Source organism: Periophthalmus magnuspinnatus, chromosome 16 (assembly GCF_009829125.3).
Source record: "Periophthalmus magnuspinnatus isolate fPerMag1 chromosome 16, fPerMag1.2.pri, whole genome shotgun sequence".
Taxonomy (NCBI): domain Eukaryota; kingdom Metazoa; phylum Chordata; class Actinopteri; order Gobiiformes; family Gobiidae; genus Periophthalmus; species Periophthalmus magnuspinnatus.
In genome coordinates, this window is record NC_047141.1 from 24,058,180 (window position 1) to 24,077,368 (window position 19,189).

General features: G+C 40.0%; 3 protein-coding genes across 3 annotated transcripts in view; 1 reads left to right on the forward strand and 2 right to left on the reverse strand.

Annotated features, from left to right (window-relative positions):
* The window catches only part of LOC117383448 (trypsin-like), a 108,580-nt gene that overhangs the window by 86,244 nt on the left and 3,147 nt on the right, over positions 1-19,189 (forward strand). The window lies entirely within an intron of this gene.
* si:dkeyp-84f3.5 (uncharacterized protein LOC334144 homolog) lies at positions 6,167-11,874 on the reverse strand. Its single transcript, XM_033980618.2, has 2 exons — positions 11,727-11,874; positions 6,167-7,890 (listed from the first exon to the last, which is right to left on the reverse strand). Exon 2 carries the CDS (start codon positions 7,834-7,836, stop codon positions 6,223-6,225), a length of 1,614 nt encoding a protein of 537 aa, XP_033836509.1. The 5' UTR covers positions 7,837-7,890; positions 11,727-11,874; the 3' UTR covers positions 6,167-6,222.
* Positions 12,903-14,939, reverse strand: fpr1 (formyl peptide receptor 1). Its single transcript, XM_033980626.2, has 2 exons — positions 14,803-14,939; positions 12,903-14,327 (listed from the first exon to the last, which is right to left on the reverse strand). The coding sequence occupies exon 2, from the start codon at positions 14,314-14,316 to the stop codon at positions 13,177-13,179; it is 1,140 nt and encodes a 379-aa protein (XP_033836517.1). The 5' UTR covers positions 14,317-14,327; positions 14,803-14,939; the 3' UTR covers positions 12,903-13,176.

The window sequence follows — 19,189 nt, forward strand, 5'->3', positions numbered from 1 at the left end:
GAAAACGTTCGTACATTTTACACCCGCGTTATTAGAGCCAATGACAAAGAGGGACGCCACAGTGCCCGCCCCTTTATGGTCGCGAGAGCGCCCATGAGGCAGCCGAGTCCTTCCGGTGGCTGCTACGGCTGCCTGTCTGCCTCCCTACAGCTGCCCGCCTGTAAGCAACTGAGTCTCCTCCCTGCATGGTCCTGAAGCAAACACTGTTGCCCTATTAAATGTCTGCTTTGAGGTTGTAGTTCATTATTACTGCCTATGTGTGCCTGTTTAAGTCTGAAGCAGTTCACTCAATAGCAAACATTAGATTCAGTTGCTTTCCTGATGGACTACCTTATGCTGGGTGGTCTTTAAAGGGTTAAAGACTGCACAGAACCATTTTGTGCGCAAGAATCTGTTCAAAATGGCGTCGGTAGGTCTGCATCAGTGGCGCAAAGCCCACACAGGGATCTGAATCCAAAGCCATCTCCCTTGACAGGATGGTGGAACATGCTCCCTCAGTTTTGTCAAATGTACTCTGCATTAACAAAGCCAGTGATGCTACTATTGAACCACTACACCACAAAATCAAGATGAAGACTAGATGAATCTCTCTTACAATGAGGTCAGCCTATTTGATTTATTCTGTTTACCAATTTTTGACTTAATTGCATCCAGTGTCAGTCTCTCCATTTTGACAGATAAAAATGCCCTTCTGGGTTATTCTGGGTCTAACTTTTTTACTCAGTCTGGGCATTCATCTGGGTTGTAGAAAGCCTTCCCAAATATTAAAAGTATTTCTCAACTATGTGACCTGCTGAGAATGTGAAATCACAACAGGTATTTTTCCTATTGCCATTTCTTTTATAGACCGTCAAACATTTATTTATTTCAACCTATTCCTCAAGTGCAGGGCTTTACAAAGTGATGGGCCTTGGCACCAAATGAATGCCCCATAATGTGATCGCATCAAAGGGTGAAAACCTATTTTTTCCCTTTATACCACTGAGCAATTTGGATGGAAAAAAATGTTTAATGTGCATTTGACCAGTATTTGCCCAGGTAAAACTTCAGAAGCAATGGGTGACCCCCAAAATAACACTGATCTTCGACGAAGCATCAGTGGCATAAGGTAGTGCATGGGCCCCAGTTCAGCCTTTGGTACAGAAAACACTTTTGGAACACATCCACACACAACCTTGAGCAAAAGGGAAGAGGGAATAAAGATACATTTTGTTATGATTTTACCTTTTATCAAACCAACCAAAAACAGAAGACTGTGAGCGTACAAATATAGTGAGTAAATTAAACAATGGGAGCACGGCTTTCATCATTTCTTTGAATTCATGATAACATCATAAGAACACAGACAGCACAATAATTCCAAGGGCAGATCAAGGACCATGTGGACTGCTCAGCACCTTGGGCCCCAGTGCAGTTGTTCTGTATGAACTGTGTGATGATACACCCCTGGATGATAACATTAGGGAAGGACCAAGTGCTGTATTGGGTGTTTCAGGGTCTGGGGCCCCAGTGTAGCGGCACTGTCTGAACTGCCTGATATACACAGCAGAGTGCTGATTCAAACCCATGTGGGTCCCACAAGATTTCCAAAATGATTAAAGCCAATGCATGCTTTAAACCTACCTTGGAGCACTGTGAGTCCGGGTGAGTGGTGTGCAGAAAGGAACCTCAAGGAGTCAATTTTTCCTGGACACCGCAGGTCTGGAACAATTTTCAGGTATAGACAAGTACTCTGTGTCATCGCATGAACCCACGCAGTGCCAGTCAAATACACACAGCAGTACCCAGTAGTTGGCGTAACAGGCAGTCTACAAATCATCTGCTCAAAATGCGCACCAACCCTCTGAGAATAAATCTGGCCAGGCCCGTCAACAGAAATGTGGGCGTCTGGGCAAGGAACCTCACATGGGCCCCATTTAATATAAATTTATATGAAGCGGTGCTAACCACGCAAGCACTACATTAGACCCATGGTACTCCCCTGGCGACTCTGAGGAATGCTATGGGCTGTCTCTTTCCTTTGGCTGGGTGGGGCCTTTCAGAGTGTTTTTTGAATATTCTCCCTAGGTAGAGTTGGCTTTCCCCCAGAAACTTGTTTTTTAGCCATAGCCACAAAACAGTAAACTAATGCTGCAGCAAGGTATTCATGACCAAGGTATTGCTTAAAATGTGGATGGAGCAGCACTGCAGACACCCAATGAGACTGATTTTAGACCACAAAACATATTAACAAAAAAATTCTTGGTTTTAAAATTAACTTTCAATTTGAGGTGCGCAAACATTTTTCATCCTTTGTAAGCCTTTGTAGGTATAGTGGACCAAGGGCCAAGTTGAAACACAAAGATATTTATCTTTAAATTTATTTAATTCACCTTTTGGGAAGGAAACTGGTTTGGGCTCTTCGACAATTGGCACTGTGTCCATCCATCAATTTTCTTCAGATTTGCAGCAGTCTAAGCAGGGTTGCCCAGACTTCTTTCCACACATCCACATACACTTCTTTCAGCTCTTCCAGAGGAATCCCTAGGCATCTCAGGCCATAGTCCCTCCCTCTAGCGTGTCCAGAGTGTTCCTTGGGCCTCCATCCAGTGTGATATGCCCTCAACATGTCTCCAGGTAGGTGTCTAGGCAGCATCCAGAACAGATGCACAAGCCACCTCAGCTGGCTTCTCTGAATGTAGAGGAGCAGTGGCTCTATGCCGTGTTCCTCCCGTGTGACTGAGCTCCTGACCCCATCTTTAAGGGAGCACCCTGTGGAGTAAACTCATTTTGACCACTATCTTGTCTTTTGGATGGTTACCCAAAGCTTAGGAGCATTTGGGTCATGATGGCGTATTCAACGCAAACTTAAAGATACACCTACCAAACCTGAAACCCTTTGTGCGTCATACTGAAATCGTCAAAGGGTCCAATGTGGCCCACTAACCCCACGTCTGGCATCCTTGACTTAAATGAAAGACCAGACATAATGGTCTCAAGTCAACACATTTTTTAATTAAAGTCAACACATTTTTTAATTAAAGGTCCTGTGTTATGCGTTATTTAGGCAGTCTTTTTGGTTTTGGCCTTTCCCTGTATGAGTTGGAGCAATCCTGTGTGGATGATGAATTCTCAACCTTTATGAGTTCAAACTCATAAGAATCCTCCTTGATCAATTTGATTTGATCAAGCTCAAACCCATGGAACCGACTGCGCCAGTGACAGGGCAGTGAAGTATTGAATGTTTTGGCTTTACTCAATCATTTTTAATGAAAGCAGTATATAACTTGACTCATAGTCAGTGTTGCCAGGTTTTAGCGAAGAAACCCGTACAAGAGTAAAAATCTGCGTAACATGGCACAGCACTTTTCCAATGACACAGATCCAGCCCCCGCCCCCCATCACACACAAATAGAACCTCGACAGAGCGTGGATGTTTCAGGCTATGAAGATTTGTCTTTCTACCCTGTTTCAGCCATCTTATCCAACAATGCGAAACAAAATAATTTCCAAATCTAGAGTTTGTCACTGAAGAAAAGGAATAGCAGGGAATGAATTTTGCCAAGAAGTGGCTTTTTCCTCTGCAGGCCACTTCAGAGCTTTCTTTCAGAGTTGGCTCCTCTGAAGCAGAGCACCATGGTAACAGCACCAGTCTTTCCTCCTACAACCGGTCCCCCAGCCATTCCCTGTGTCTTCCGCTCAGTTGGGTATCATAGGCTTCTTCTAAGGTGAGATAGACCTGCCCAATGCATTTAGTTTACACTGATTAGATTGTTGTTCATCTTGCTCTGATGTCACAAGGGCATTGCTAATGAAAAGACTGTGGTCTTTAAATGACAGTGGTCATACAAATCACCACTGATCTCAAACTTGTGCTCTTACCAACAATCCAGGCTAGTCATAGTTCAAAAAGTTGAATCTCATTGGGTCTTAGATAAAGTTAGTTAGATAAAGGTTAGAAAGGCAAGCCCAAAACATGTCACCTTGCTTTCATGACACTCGATGGCTGTGTCTCAATTCGCCAAATGCACCCTTCAAGGGTCCTTACGAAGTACTCTTCAAAAGTGTAGTTTCAAGGTTCCGGTCGAGAGTCTGCCCTCCTCAGTGTAGGCGCCATCTTGCTGAAGTGGGACAGGCCCACACCACGGACCGCACTTCCACCGCTGTCTTTGAGCGTACGATACGTACATTACATACGTTGTTTTTAATGATTTATTATTTAATAGAAGAAAAGTCAAGATGTCGATGTGTTTTTTTAGATTGAATATCAATAGGCAAATATAACGTTCGAGGTGATTTTTTTACTCAATTGTAGCTACTTCATAACTTAAACAAAATATACCTTGTGAAAATGTAATAACAGAGACAGAGGTAACAATATCATTTCTACATTCATAGTCTATAAACCAGAGAACACTGATTAGGTGTACATATAGTGGGATATTGCAGTTTAATGGTTCGGTATTTTGGCCAGTGGCTACACCACTTTAATAACAGTAGAGGGCGCTGTTTCCCTTCTATGCCGTGCCAGTTCTTTTCATCTGATTATTATAAGGTATTTTCTAGCAGTGCAGCGCTACATCAAACTAGTGTCTTGATTTACTAACACGAAAGTAAATGACACGTGCCAACGAGGGGCGCAGACCTATGGAATGTACCGGAACACATGAAGATTTTGTGCACGTCTCAGGACTCTCTTCTGTCCTTTCCTCAGAGTCCGTTGCTTCATTGTTCACATTACCTGTGTGCAACTCATTAAACTCTTCTGACTTTATGTTTCAGTCTCTTGGTCTTTGACGCTTACAGTAGAAACGAACATTCTTACATTATTCTTATTGCAGTAATAATTTTTAATGATAATAATGTCTTCTTATTGTCTAGCAATAACTGCACATTCCTTTATTCCATGTAACTCCTTTTTAATCATCACACACACTGTACAGATCTTTATTCAGATTTAACAGTTTCATGTCGCTCTGTTGTAGATGAGGTAAACCAGTACGAACATTTGAACGTATATTGCGCAACGGACTCCATTTTCTTCTCTTTTTTGCGTAGGCGCTGTGCATGACGGGATATAGAAGTGCGTGAAGTGTGCACGGATGCAGGCTTCGGATACGTCCGATCTCCATGGAAACGGTGCAAAGGGAAGGGCAGGTTTGTCGGCCGCATTCAGTAGGGTGGGTTGAAATGGGACAGCCCTTGTCGCGCCGGAAATTACGTCACTGCCCTTCGAACCGCCCTTCCAATGGTGATTCTAAGGCCAGGTGGGCGAATTGGGACACAGCCATTGTCTATCTGGGTTAAGCTACATCTGTTCACCTAGTTGGCATATAGTTGTCCTGGCTAAAACAAGTGACCAACTCCAGTTACAAAAGGGCTTGTTCAAGATGACCTGTGCCCCTTATAGTCTCTATATAAAGCTGAGGGAAAGGGATCTGGTGCAAAAATTTTATAAATCACCATGCTGAGCTGGTTCACTGTAGCAAACATGTAACTTTTCTGGTAGAGGGGCCACTGCCTGATCGTCTTCACTGAGATACCAGTGCTTTCACTAGAATGTTTTACAGTATGTTACAGGTCAGATCGGTGGAGAGGTGATCGTGATTACTGTAAGAAAGCACATATACACATTTTTCGATGCATTTTTGGGCAAGAAAACCCCTGTAATTCAATAAATTCAAGATAAATAATTCAATGCCCTACTGTGAAACATTCCAGGCAAAGCAATATGTTTCAGAACTCTACCAGAAAGGTTACATAGTCCACCATTAACAGGAATAAACATTATTACAGAGCAAAATAACTTTCAGACATTGAATAAAATAATAAACGAGATAAAAACAGTTACTGGTTTCTTTTAATATAAGAAAAATAGTTAAACCCATTTCGAAAATTTTAATCAGTGCAAGATTTCTTTTTCAGCTGAAAATAAATATAAGTTATTGTATTGCATTATATTTTAATTAAGATATTCAAAAGGTCCAAAAAGAAACATTAACACAAAAATATGAATACATTTAGAAGTTCTTCAATGATTGGTGGTATAGACGGTGACACCACCATCATCATCATACTCTTCTAGTCTTTCTAAAAGACCAAACCTTTCCTTAAAGTCTAAATAATACTAAGCTAATTTACAAGCAAAATTTAAATTACATACAACATTTGAATCAGTAATCTCCCATTTAATGTGGATATTAGCAGAGTATGTAATACATGAAAGTTTTTCCAAAGTTACCTTTAGTTTTCTGAACCATGAGTAAGCTGGTGCTGAACAAATGTTTCCATGCATGCAAACGTCTGAGAGCATTTAGTGCATGTATAAACTGGCTCGGGTACATTTTCCTTATCATCACTTGCAGCACAAACACCATTTTGCTCTTTGTCCACAATATGATCCTCTTCAAGGACATGCTCTTCATTTGGAGCAGTATCATGAGTACTATTCTCTGCAGTGTCCTGGCATTGCTTTTCATCTTGAGAAGAGGAATTTGTAGATTCTGCTGTGGCTTTGCCTTCTTTTCTGTGATAGCGTAAATGTGTCTTAAAGACACACAGAAGACCAAATTTCTTCTCACATTTGTGACATTTATAGTTTCCATGAGCTGCCCTTTGATTTTCTGTAGAGTCATTGTTATTGTCAGGGCCAAGTGCTTGGTTGTCGCTTTTGGATATATGAACTGTGCCCTTATGGTGTCTCATATGTTGGGTTAAGCTATTAGAATGATGAAAAACACAACTGCACAGCTTGCATGGATGTATTGTGAAACTTAAATGTTTTTTACGAATTCTGCAATTTCCTTTTGTTAATAGCCTCTTACCTGACTTTGCTTTTCGAGTTGAATTTTCTATTTTTTGTTTAGACTCATGCGTCCTATGGTGTTCTTTCAAGGCAGTCAACTCAGGGAATCGCTCCCCACACAAACCGCATGTATATGTCGAGTCATTTTCACAGCTTGCATTTATCAATTTCTTAGCTCCATTCTTAGCATGAGTAGATGTGCCATTACAAGTTTTCAGACTAACCCTAGAGGCTACTTCATTTTCAAATGTAGCCGACACCTCTCTCCCTTTGCACAAGTAAAATGAATGTATCTGAAAGTCTGTTAACCAAAAAAAAGAGAGCTTACATTTTTTACAGGTATAAGATCTCTCCAATTTCAAATCTGGACTATTCTCCAACTCATCAAATAGTTTGGTAGATGAATGATTATGGTTTATATGAGCCTTCAGTGAATCTGTTTTTAAAAAGCGCTTACCGCAGTATCCACAACAGTGAAATCCTTCATAGGTGTGGTTTTGCATGTGTTTCTTAAATTCCAGTCTACCTTTAAAGAACCTACAACATAAAGTACACCTGTAACCACCATCTAGAATTCTATACTGTTGATGACGATGTAAGAATTGCAAGCTGTTGAAAGTTCTGCCACAAAGTTCGCAGTGGTAAAGGCCTCCATGAGAATGGCTCAAGTTCGAGTCCAAAGATTTTGATGCCAAAACATCTCTGGGGAATGACTTCTGTGATGGAGACATGGTGTAGGCAGGGCATGAGAAATGAGATGGTAATATTCCAGGAGAGGACGGTCGTTTAGTTGTGTATTCAGTATGGGTTAAGCCAGTCAATGCAGTTAGTGTACCATTCTCTTGAAGGACATACTCTCTGGGTACTTCAAATCCGTTTGATGAGCCATCAAAGGTAAAAGACTCTAAAGGTCCATGGATTGACATATGACTTAACACATTTTGATATTGACTAAATCCATCGCCACATATTGTGCAGATGAAGGTGCAACACTCTGCCAATACCTTCTGTTTTTCCATTATGAAATAATTTTGTCCGAGCACGGAAGGCATCACTTTCTTTATAGTGGCTTTGACTGATTTCCAAGTTTGACTCCTCCAAGGCACCTAGAACGACAACAAACCAAAGTAATTAATGTTGCGATGCTTACAGCAATAAACAGCCCTTTGTGAGTAATATTATGTTAGCATGTTAGCAACAGAAGATGTATAGCTTAGGCCTTTTGTTTTATAAGATTCAGATTTTAGGTTATATTATGCCCATAGAAAAATGTGCACTTCACCCATCATTCAATGTTTAGGAGCATCTATCTGTAATCAGGATCAAACAGCAACACCTTCTATAGGTCTTGAGCTGATGTTTTGGTCAGGCTGGCCAAGAGGTTTTAGAGGCCATTGCATGTTTTAAAGTTGGCGGGTGTGAACTACTAGGAATCAAACCTAGACCCTTCTTGCAGGCCAAAGTGTCACCCATTTTCCATTAAGCTCTTTTGCAGGAAGTAAAAGCAAAAGGCCTTATTGAAGGTATTCTAGCTGAAATCAAGATTGAGTCCTAACAAGATCTTGTTTAGACCCCAAACTTTATTTGTTGAGAGAATCTACAGGCATGGAATTGTCATGCCAACATCTCTGGTCACTCCGTTGATCTCGCAACTCTAAATCCAATTTCCTTTTTCCAGCTCTAGCTATAGGCAAAATAAATACACATACCTCTAGAGATACCCATTTAAAATTTTCATTCCACCCAAATTCAGCGGGCTAAAACTGGGCCTCCCATCCCAGTACTAAACCAGTCCACCCTGCTTAGCTTCTGAGATCAGATGAGTTTGGGCATTCTTCCGGCGAACAGCCAAGCAAACATCAGATCATCAGCCCAATGCCAAAACAAGTGTAAACCTCAGTGAACTATGACAATAGATAGCCGAGAAAAGGAAATGCAGCATCCAAAATTTTGCTGGGCAGAAAATTTGCAGCCAGAGAAGTGCAAGGCCTATTCTATGCATCAACCAATGTGTCAGCTTAGTTAAGTTGGTTTTAGAACGTTATACTAAGATGTACAAAAATGTAGTCATTTAAGTTACATTGTCTAATTTAAATACCAATGGGACTTAATCATTAAAATAGTCACAGAAATGTGCAGAACTGTGCAACAGCACAAACTAGCAAAATCACTTGACTAAGAAAAGCACTAAACTGAAATAAGAAGCTATGCATTTGAGGGCTCCCCTGCATTTGACTGATGTTGAGCAAAAGAAACACCACAGGTCTGCAAAGGGTGTGTGTTTGTCAGTCCATGCACATGTACATAACACAACTGTCAATCTTCATTGGAACATTTACTTATGGTCATGAGCTTTGGGACATAACTAAAAGGACAAGATTCAGATATAAGCAGTTGAATTGAAGTTAATTGCTAAGCAAGTCGATAAGACAAAGAGCTATAGATATAGCTCTTTCCCAGTGTGTTTGACCTGGGGAAAAAAAAAGAGAAGTCTGGCAAGCTCTGCTTAAACATATTTTTTTGTTCTGAATGAGGATATATGATGAGTATTTGAATGACTCTCTGCAAAAGGCAGCATCCATCCAAGTCTCACAGCAGTGACTGCATCCGGTCCATCTGCAACTCCTGTGTCCGACCGGTTTTGTTGTGATGTGACCCTCAAGGGTAGCACACTCATGCATGTGCAAGACCACATGTTTCTGCAATAACTAACTTATTAAGGGAAAAGGCTTGTGGTCAGCTCCTGCAGCCAGTAAAATTAGACTTCCGTAAAGCATCCAGAGTGCCGTGGCACCACCGGGCTGCACAGTATCTGACAGGGCACCAACAGGGATTCTTCTCCATTTTCACAACATCAGCTAAATCCTCATTGCGCCTAAAAGTCATCTTTGTAAGATTTAACCCAGGCACATCCAAACTATGGCCTGGGGACCGAATGCAGCATTCAGACCAATTTTTCTTGGCTCTCAGGCTTCCAGGTGAATTCGACCACATTAGCAGTACTTTTTACTGCAAGTTTTTGAAAATCTACTATTGAATATTTAGTGTGTCCTATTGAGGATCTAAGCATGAATAAAGGTCTGGTAGGCCATTCTAACATGTTACAAATGGACATATTTGAATTATTCACTATATTGACCTACAGTCCTTGGCCAAGTGGCTCTCCACTTCATCTGTTTTGATATGCGGCTCTGGATGAAAGAAGTTTGGATACCTAGCCCAACTCTAGCTGCATCCCTCTGATTTGTCAGAGATCACACGGTATATCTTTTGGTCGTCACACAGTGGGAGGCACTAGCCCACTAGCAGGTATTGAGGCCATAATTGAGTAAGAAAAAATTGTTGGCATTATGCTCCAATGAGCACTGGCCATAGAAACAAATACAACACCAACTTTGGTTCATCTTCCAGATCTTATTATAACTAGTTCACGCCTATTCTGTTCATTGACCAGCATCTAGACTGGGACAAGGGTAGTCTGGTTTTCAACAATTTCAATACAGTTGTCTATTGCAATCGGAGTTCTCTGTGCTTGTAAACATAGTGAGTGGGTGTTTCCCAATTGCCAGGATCCTCAGCTTCAAAACCACTTCAGAGAGATCCACGTCATCACTGCTCTGCCAAGTGGTGTTCCAATTCCCCCAAAGCTCTAACATCCTCCACACTTGACTCCTCCATTTGACTCATTTACCAAGGATGCACCTGCGGATCCTTGGCCACTTTGGAGCACTGCAAATTGCCAACAATGCACTGCAACTTTCATTTTCTACAAACTTTATTTAAGCAGTAAAATACATTTTAATAAAATAAAGTCATTACACAGTAAAAAAGTAAATACTTTTTCTATTTTACCCACAACGCTGCAGACAACACTATTATCAGATGGATTTCAAATCAGGACAATTGCAGGAAATTGAGCAAAATCTTTTCATGAAGAGGATTGAAGATAAAATGTTCATCTGAAGATGTTTTAAACTGCATATATATATATATTTAATAATGAACCTACACAATTTGATAACATATTATTCACTTAGCCTTCATTATTCACATGTTCAGTGACTGTTGACCCATAAAGATACTTGACACTATAAAGATATTTTATTTGTATAAGCATGCATTTATTAAAACTCGGTTTTATCGCGTTTGATCTGGTCACGTGACACAGTGCAATCGCTCTTTCCGGAGTCTGTTTCACATGAGCTCCAAGCGGTGTGAAGAGGACACTTGGGTCAGCTAGCGAGGAGCCAACTCCAGAGGAGTGGTACAAAGTGGTCTTTGGAGTAAGGGTCCTGGGAATTGAGAAACACCGAAGCAGTGCCTTTAATTCTGGCCACAAACTAGATGTAGAGCTTTTGGAGGCTTTTAGATCTCAGACGACAATCGTGTCATTCCGCCAGCTGGGGTCAAGAGGCAGTTTTCTTATTGATTTCATTATATTTTCAAAATATCCGAAAAGATGATTTATAAACAGCAAAACACAACAAACGGTCAAACTTTAAGGATTTGTTTGTATGCACCTGTGAAATACTAACAAAGCTAGCCACAAACTTAACAGGACATGAATTTGCCAACAGCCGTGGACCACACTAATCTGGAATACACAAACTCCTAATGACAGTTTATACTGACCCTTTTCCAGCTCTTGTAACTCACTTGTGTAGCAGCTTGCGTGACACTAGAGAAAATATGTGCCTGAAAAAAGTCTACCTCCGCCATTCTTTTATCAAAATTAGGTGTACGTAAATCATTTTTGAACAATCAATGAGGCAATCCTGAAGCAATAATTAATGCGGATTCTTTGTTAAATCTGATGTTAAATGCATACATTGTCAAACGCTACATGTCAGAGGGATTCAATCTCAAACTACACGATCTTTACGTTTAGCAAAGGGGTTGAGAGCATGTGATCGCTAACACGGTGCAATCAATATAAACTTACCGTCCAATTTAGTACATCTGACTTGACGTGTCTACAGTATTCACTGTAATTTCACATGGATTCCGTGGATCGTCCGTATTATCACAGTAGCTGTCTTTATCACTCGCTAACACATCGCTCGTCTGGTCTGGCTGCTCTGTTGTTCTGTGGCCGCTGGTGTGGCCCGGCGAAGAAAGGCAGTGTGCACACAGTGCACAGGCGCCCTCTAGTGAGCAGGAGGAGAGTGCGGAAACCACGTCGACCTCAACTCGAAAATAAAAACGAAATGTTTGGAGCATAAATAGTGCTAACTACGTTCGACTCAGGCTTTTGGCGTTAAATGTATGCTTTAAGGACATTTTGCGACATGCCCATGAATTCCACCAAATATACGACGTCATGAATTGGGCGGGTTGCATAGACCTACTATAAAATGTGTTCTTTATTGTCTATTTATTTTGTTTATTTATTTGGATCCCCAAATTGACAGCTGCTCTTCCTGGGGTCATATTTAAATACTAATACAAAACAATTTACATTATACATTTAAAAGGTCATAGATCTAGATAATGACTTGAGAATGCTCTTAGAATGCTGTTCATATTTAACATATTTTACATTGAATATACAAAATGTATTCCTCCTATCAATTAATCCTCCTATCCTAATCCATTAGACAGCAAATTAGACTTTTCCCCAATTTAAGCTAAACCTCTAACATCCCATAACGGCATTATCTGTCCAGGGGGTATGCTTCATAAATATTCGATTTTATAAGCCTATATATCATTTGCAAATGGACAGTTATTGCCAGTTGTAAACAGACATTTTAAGTAGTAGTCAACTAGTAAATGTGCTATAAATTACAGTAGACCTATGTGTTGGCCTATTCTCATCCGAATCTAATGGAATATATATATATATATATATATATATATATATATATATATATATATATATATATATATATAATGGACTAGAAGTGCTAGGGAATAACAGAGTAGAATTGCACACCTAATAATGAATTTTTTTAATGAACACAAATAAAGTCATCTAGCTTTTTAATGTAGTCCATAACGTCTATGCAGAAGCCATGCTGGGTGCTGTTGTATTATAAACTAATTTGTGCTTAGTTTTTTATTATTATTATTTACTGTCTTTTCCATGATTGTGTTAGACAAAAATAGTACAAAACTCTTAAGAAATATTTTATTTATCCACGAATTGTTGACAGAACTGGCACATATGTGTACATATTACAAAGTGTAAACATATAGGCCTATCTATTTAAAACATATTTACAATGGAACAAAAGGGGAGCTCTTGTTCATATATTTTAGTAGAATGTAACATTTAATTAAAGAACTTAATTAAAGATTAACTGAAAGCAGTAGTAATAAAAAGGATAGCTGTAATTTTATATACAGTGGTGTCAAAGATATGTACATTTGACAGTATTTCTGCCATTGTCTTATACCTCAGCTTCAGACACAGACTTCTCTTTACTCCGACTTAAGATCATTGAGTTTGTGCAGGTGTACGAGCGAGACACCTCCTCCTGAAACGCTGTTTCCAGGACTTTTAAGATTGATTTGCGAACTTTATCCTTGAAATCTTGTCCCATGAACACATACAGCAGTGGGTTTAGGCAACTGTTAAGAAAAGCCAAGCTAGTGGCAATAGGAACCCCAATTGTGATAACATGGTCCAAAGTTTCACTTGGAGGACTGGCCGTGTGATGGACCAACTCAATTAGTGCCATGATGTGGTATGGAGCCCAGCAAAGGAAAAATGTTGTAATAACAGCAGCAATAATTTTAAAAGGACGACTGGACTGGCTAGCCAAACTGCGGTTCTTCCTAAGTCTGTGAATTATGACAGCATAGCAGGAGACAATGACAGTGAAGGGGACAACAAATCCGAGAAGAAAGCGAGTAATGGTCATAGCTTGATGCCGAAATTGTCTGAGCTGGTTGACCGCAGGTGTTTCATAGTCGTCCGAGAAAGCAAAGTTGTTGAAGCAGTTGATTATGTCCTCATTGTGATAGGAACGACCTGTGTCTCTTATGATGAAGTAAGGAGCACTGAGGATCAGAGCCAGCACCCACACCCCTAGACTAACGCAGGATGCTTTTCTCACACTCCTGTAGTTTTGAGCCCAGACTGGCCAGACCACAGACACGCATCTATCCACACTGATGACAACCAGAATATAGACACTGGCAAACATGTTTAAAAAGCTTATGGTGCTGTTGAGTTTGCACATAAACTTCCCAAAAGGCCAGTGGAAATCCATGGCTGTGTATGTCACGCTGAGTGGCAGGAAAGCCGTGAAGAGAAAGTCTGCCACAGCCAAATTGAGAAACCAAACCGTATTGATAGTTTCCTTCATCTTGAAGCCAGTCACCCAGATAACCACGCCATTGCCCAATACGCCAAGCACAAAAGCCAAGCAGTAAACGATGAGGGACATGATGTTGAGGGACTGCCTTAGCTCAGCATGCTCGTCCTTGTAGTCATATTCATCTTCATCATACAAAGAGCCGTTCCTCCCAGTGACTTCTGTGGCATTGATGTGGTAAAACGGAGTTGCGGTTATTATATCCATCATTGTTTGAAGAACTGAAAGAAGCACACACAATACATTAGAGACGCCTTTAAGAGAAATACAGTTGATAACTTTAGTTATAAATAGCTCATATTGAAAAACCTTGAAATGAATGCAAAATAACTGTAAAATTAAGAATCAAGTAGGTAAATCGAAGGTAGCCTATGTTTGATTTGTTTAGCGTAAGTCAAACACCAGCCCACAGAATTGAAAAAAAGTCGGACAAAATTGACCTTAGACTAATGTTAGAAGTTTAATGTTACTACATCTATGGCTGTGTGCACTGCAAGCTGCATGTAATTCGGATCAGTTTGGCGATAAACAGCCCTAGATTATTATGAAATAACTAAGACAGACAACTTCTTGAACTATTAGCTTAATGGCTTTTTTACAAGCAAACACTGGTATATAGGATTACATCAAACAGAGAAACCAAAACGCAGTTGTGCCTGCCTAGAGCTAAGAAAAGTTCACAGTAAAGTAGTTTACCGTGCAGCTCGGAGTTTCCAGACGCTGATGATGGGGCACGCTCCTCCGGGGAGACTGGGAGACTGCACAGCGCCGAGTTGAGGTAGGAGCATTAAATATGTGACGTCAGCGGCTCAGAGGGCGCGTGCACTGCGCATACGCACCACAACTATCAGTTGTGCAGTTTAAAGTGCTGCAATTACCATCAAGTGCTTCTTTATTGCATTTAATCAGCAGGACACGCTACGACACGTTTGTAGAGAATTGAGTATTTGTCTTAGTCAAGGGAAAGTCCTGGAGTGAAAACACTAAAAGGCGCAAATTGTGGGTTGTTGAGTTGAGCGTGAACCCGGGTATGAGCTGTAGCGATGATGCTGCCGCCTAATGCGTGTTTTGCCCAGTGAAACTAAGCTCGTGTTTGCTTGTGGTTACACCAGTAGGCTACTATTCTGCACCTGGGTCGTCACACTACGGAATTCATTTGGACAAGTGTTAAAATATCAAAACAAACAGGAAAACAAAATAAATAAAATGTATTTGCCAACATGCAAGATAATGTTTGGTTTGTGGAATATTTCAGGCATCAAAAACTCTGTAAGCTTCAGTGTCAAGAACATTTATCAAATTGTGCTCAAAAGTTTATTTGCCTTTGCAGCTCATTTCGTTCTGCAGCTTGAAATCTTCAATTTTGTGTAGCCTACTAAATTCCAACAGCAGTAAAAACTCAGATGCCTCCAGCTGGATATTTTGAGGGGTTTGGGGGGAGCGTTTTAATGGTGTAGGTGGACAAGAATAGATGTCCAACCTTCACCTTTTGCATAATTAGATTACACACCATATGCCTGTGTATAGAACTGTTTTAGTTCTTTTTATTGTTGTTGGGTTTTTTTTGTTTTTGTTTTATTGTTTAGTAGTTAGACTCAAATCCAGCTATTTTAGGGCTGCTGCATAGTCCTTGAAAAATTTCAGGGAAAATTAAACAGAAAGATTTGAGAGAATACGCTGTTATAATTTAAAGATTATTTAGATGTCTATATGTCCAAGAGGCACTTGCAGCACCACATGCTTGGACCAAATATCAAGTAAGTAGTCCACAGAGCGACAGTGATTTACACACATAAGCCAAACACACTGAAATCAATGGTTGAGCTGTCAAAGTAAAAGCATGTATTTCTCACATCTCCTAAGTTTTGTCTTTAATTATCTCACAAAAAGAGTGTAAAATCTGTTCACGTTCTCACAGTGCACATGCCAGAAACTGCCCTTCCCTAAACTCCTGTGTCTCTAGATAACACAAAGAAGCTGCACACAGGAACAATGTCCTGCCAATAGTCCAGATGTGAGGGGGAGGAAGAACAGAGTCCACTCCCTCTGTGCCGGCTCTCACTGCACGAATTTGGAGCAACACCCTAGTTTAAGAGTGTAGGAGGACACACGTTTTTGCTTTTGCACCCCCTTTTCTGGGATAAATAAACATTGACTGTGTGCATGTAATCCCACAGAGAGAAATGCAACACCATGACCAAAAACTATTCATTCAAACTCAAGCATATGCAGTCTTAAAATAGCAAGTTAACTCAAAACTGCACAGCAAATCTTTACTCTGTGCAAATAAATACATGCCAACATACATACAAGTGTTCCAAAATTGTGTGAAGACTCCCGTCATAAATGAACCAAGTGAACACTAACTAGACTTAAATAAGGATTAATCAGAATTAGAGTGGATCACACTCTAAACTAGGTAAAGGTGGATTATGGAACATACTAAAAGACCTCATGTCTCAGTTCTGTTGTTTCATTGTGCACTTGAGTCTGTAGAAAAGTCCAGGCCCAGCGCTGTGCTACAGTCTGTAGGGTATATTAATAGCTATCCCAAAGCTATAGTTTGAGGGAAGCCTTCAGAGCCCAGAGCCTGCCAGAGTTCTTGATTTGCCAACCAAACCTGCAATTATGCATGTACCGCACAAATACCAATTTGGGTGTGTAAAACAACTCAAGAAGGTTTAGAGGCAGTTTAGCTTGAACAGAGAGTGGCATATGCTCAGAGAGTTAGGGGTGTACAATGCCATATACAGCAGATGTTAGAGTGGGGGGCTCAGAACTGTACGGGAATTTTTTATTTGGGACATCGAGGTCCTAATGACATAGTAGAGCAGTGAGCGTCACCACTGCACACCCTGCACTTTACGCTGAGTGAAAAAACAGCATTGGGCCAGTTTTCTAAAGCCACTCCTGGAAATGATCCAAGGCGTAAACCAGTTTTGAAAATGTGAGATTTGAGTTACACTAACCCAAATAGTGGGAATCTGCCGCATGTCTAGACCACAAAGGTTTGTTGATCTAGTTGTGGCGTTGACTGGAACTCAAACCCCTGTCTCACGGTTGTGGAGAGGTCGGGAATTTTGTTTTTGGAGGCAAAATGGCTGCCAGCTTCCATTCGCTTCAATGTTTTTTTTCCACAAAAACACCACACACAAGCAAAAGAGCAGAACCTCAATAACCTAAACCACTTCCTTACATTCACTCCTAGTTTAAGCCACACGTCCTGGTCCCCTGAGAAAGTGTAAGGACAGTGAATAATCAGCACTGGCTTTGGTATTTTACATGGCTGCCAATGCACATTTTATAAGTAGCAGCAGCTTGAGCTATACAGTGGGGGTGGAGCTACAGTATATTGCGACACAAACTGTTTCTATTTTATTATTCTTTCCATATCATTGTAAACAAATGCTTAGATGTTAAATGAAAAGTTGGTGTGATGCTACTCATTAAAGATTCGCAGTGACAGCAAGTTAAGTGCTCCAGGTTTCTCACATCCAAGTGACCACATCCAAAATGCTGTTTTTCACATGTGCCATTAAAACATCTGTGACTCATATGTGCCCTGACAAACAGTTCCACCTTTCAGCAATTAGCCCAGGGACTTTTGCCAATATTGTTTTCGCTTAAAAACTATTGTCACTAAATGCATTTTCTCAATGCTGGAATGTAAAGCTCAATGTTGCAATGTAGAAACCCAGAGGTGGGAAGTAACCAGACAAAAGAGAAACCCCTTTTACTAGCCTGTGAATAACATTTTGGATAAAATTAATACTATAAAAAAATTTGATCAAATGTTCACATAAGTATATTTCAGATTTAGAATAATAGTTAGGTTGCAGGTCAAGGTAATGGTAGGCTATAAGTAGTATTATAGTGACAGTAACTGCAGTGACATGGTTAGTTATTAGGGCTGATTTAAGGAAAATATCGAATTGCAATTTTCTGACAAATATTGAGATTGCATACAACTTTAAACTGAAATATGAACTGATAAACTAATACACAATTGACATTTCAGAAGATGCTTGTACAGATCTAAACTACATGGTCAGCCATCTTTATGCAGAATAAGACTATTTTGTTGTTTGTGGAGGAAATTGTGGTTCTTTAACAACTGCATCCTTTGTGATTTCCTACTCGCGTCCATTCAAACTGCTAGTTCGATTTGATTGTGATTAATATTGCAGCCCTACTAGTTATGATATTAGAAGTCTAAGATGTGCAGCTGCAGCTGACCCCTGCTCCTGACAGATTTCCTGAGTTACATTGGAGAACGATTCAAAGGCAGAGGACTGATTTCCCTACAGGAACAATAGTCTAATGCACCTTAGCGATTTTAGTGGTCATGATAAAAGATTTGTGCAACTGTATAAAACATATTTTTCTTTCATTAAATCCTTATTACCTTATATGCTTAAATTACCATTACTCCAAAAATTACAATTAGCACTTATTTTATTTGAGTGAAAGTGTATGATTTTGAAGCACTAATTATAAGATTTTTGTTCAAATCTGAGGAATAAAAAGTGATAGCTGTAATAAGTCATTCTACATACATAGTAGTGGGCTTGCCTGAGCGAGAGGGGAATGCATTATATATGAGAGTTGAGTGTATAATCACAGGTTTGGGTAAATGTAGCCTCACATTTAAGTGTTTTCCTGTCTGCGCTGATAAACACCTATGCACAGTCATGAGTAACAACCCAGTACCACATAGTACCACAACATACCTCAAATTCTGCTTCAACACTCACAGCTACTTCCTCAGTCTGGTTATCATAAAAAGGGAACCATGAATGAATGCAAAGAGTAAATGACTAGTAGATGCCCTGTAAGTCTCACATTGTATTTTAAATAGCATAATGTAAATTAGAAAAATAGGTAAATTTAATTTCAGCTACAGGTTGATTTTCTTAATATCTAGGTTATATGTTTTTAACAGATTGGTATTAAGAGTTTGTTTATAAATTGTGCAATAAGCCACAGTCTAGTGGTGCAGTAATATTTCAGTACATTGTGTGGGAACATTGCCAGAGTGAGACAATTTCCTTCTTTGTTTGTATTGTTTTTTCACTGTGGGAAA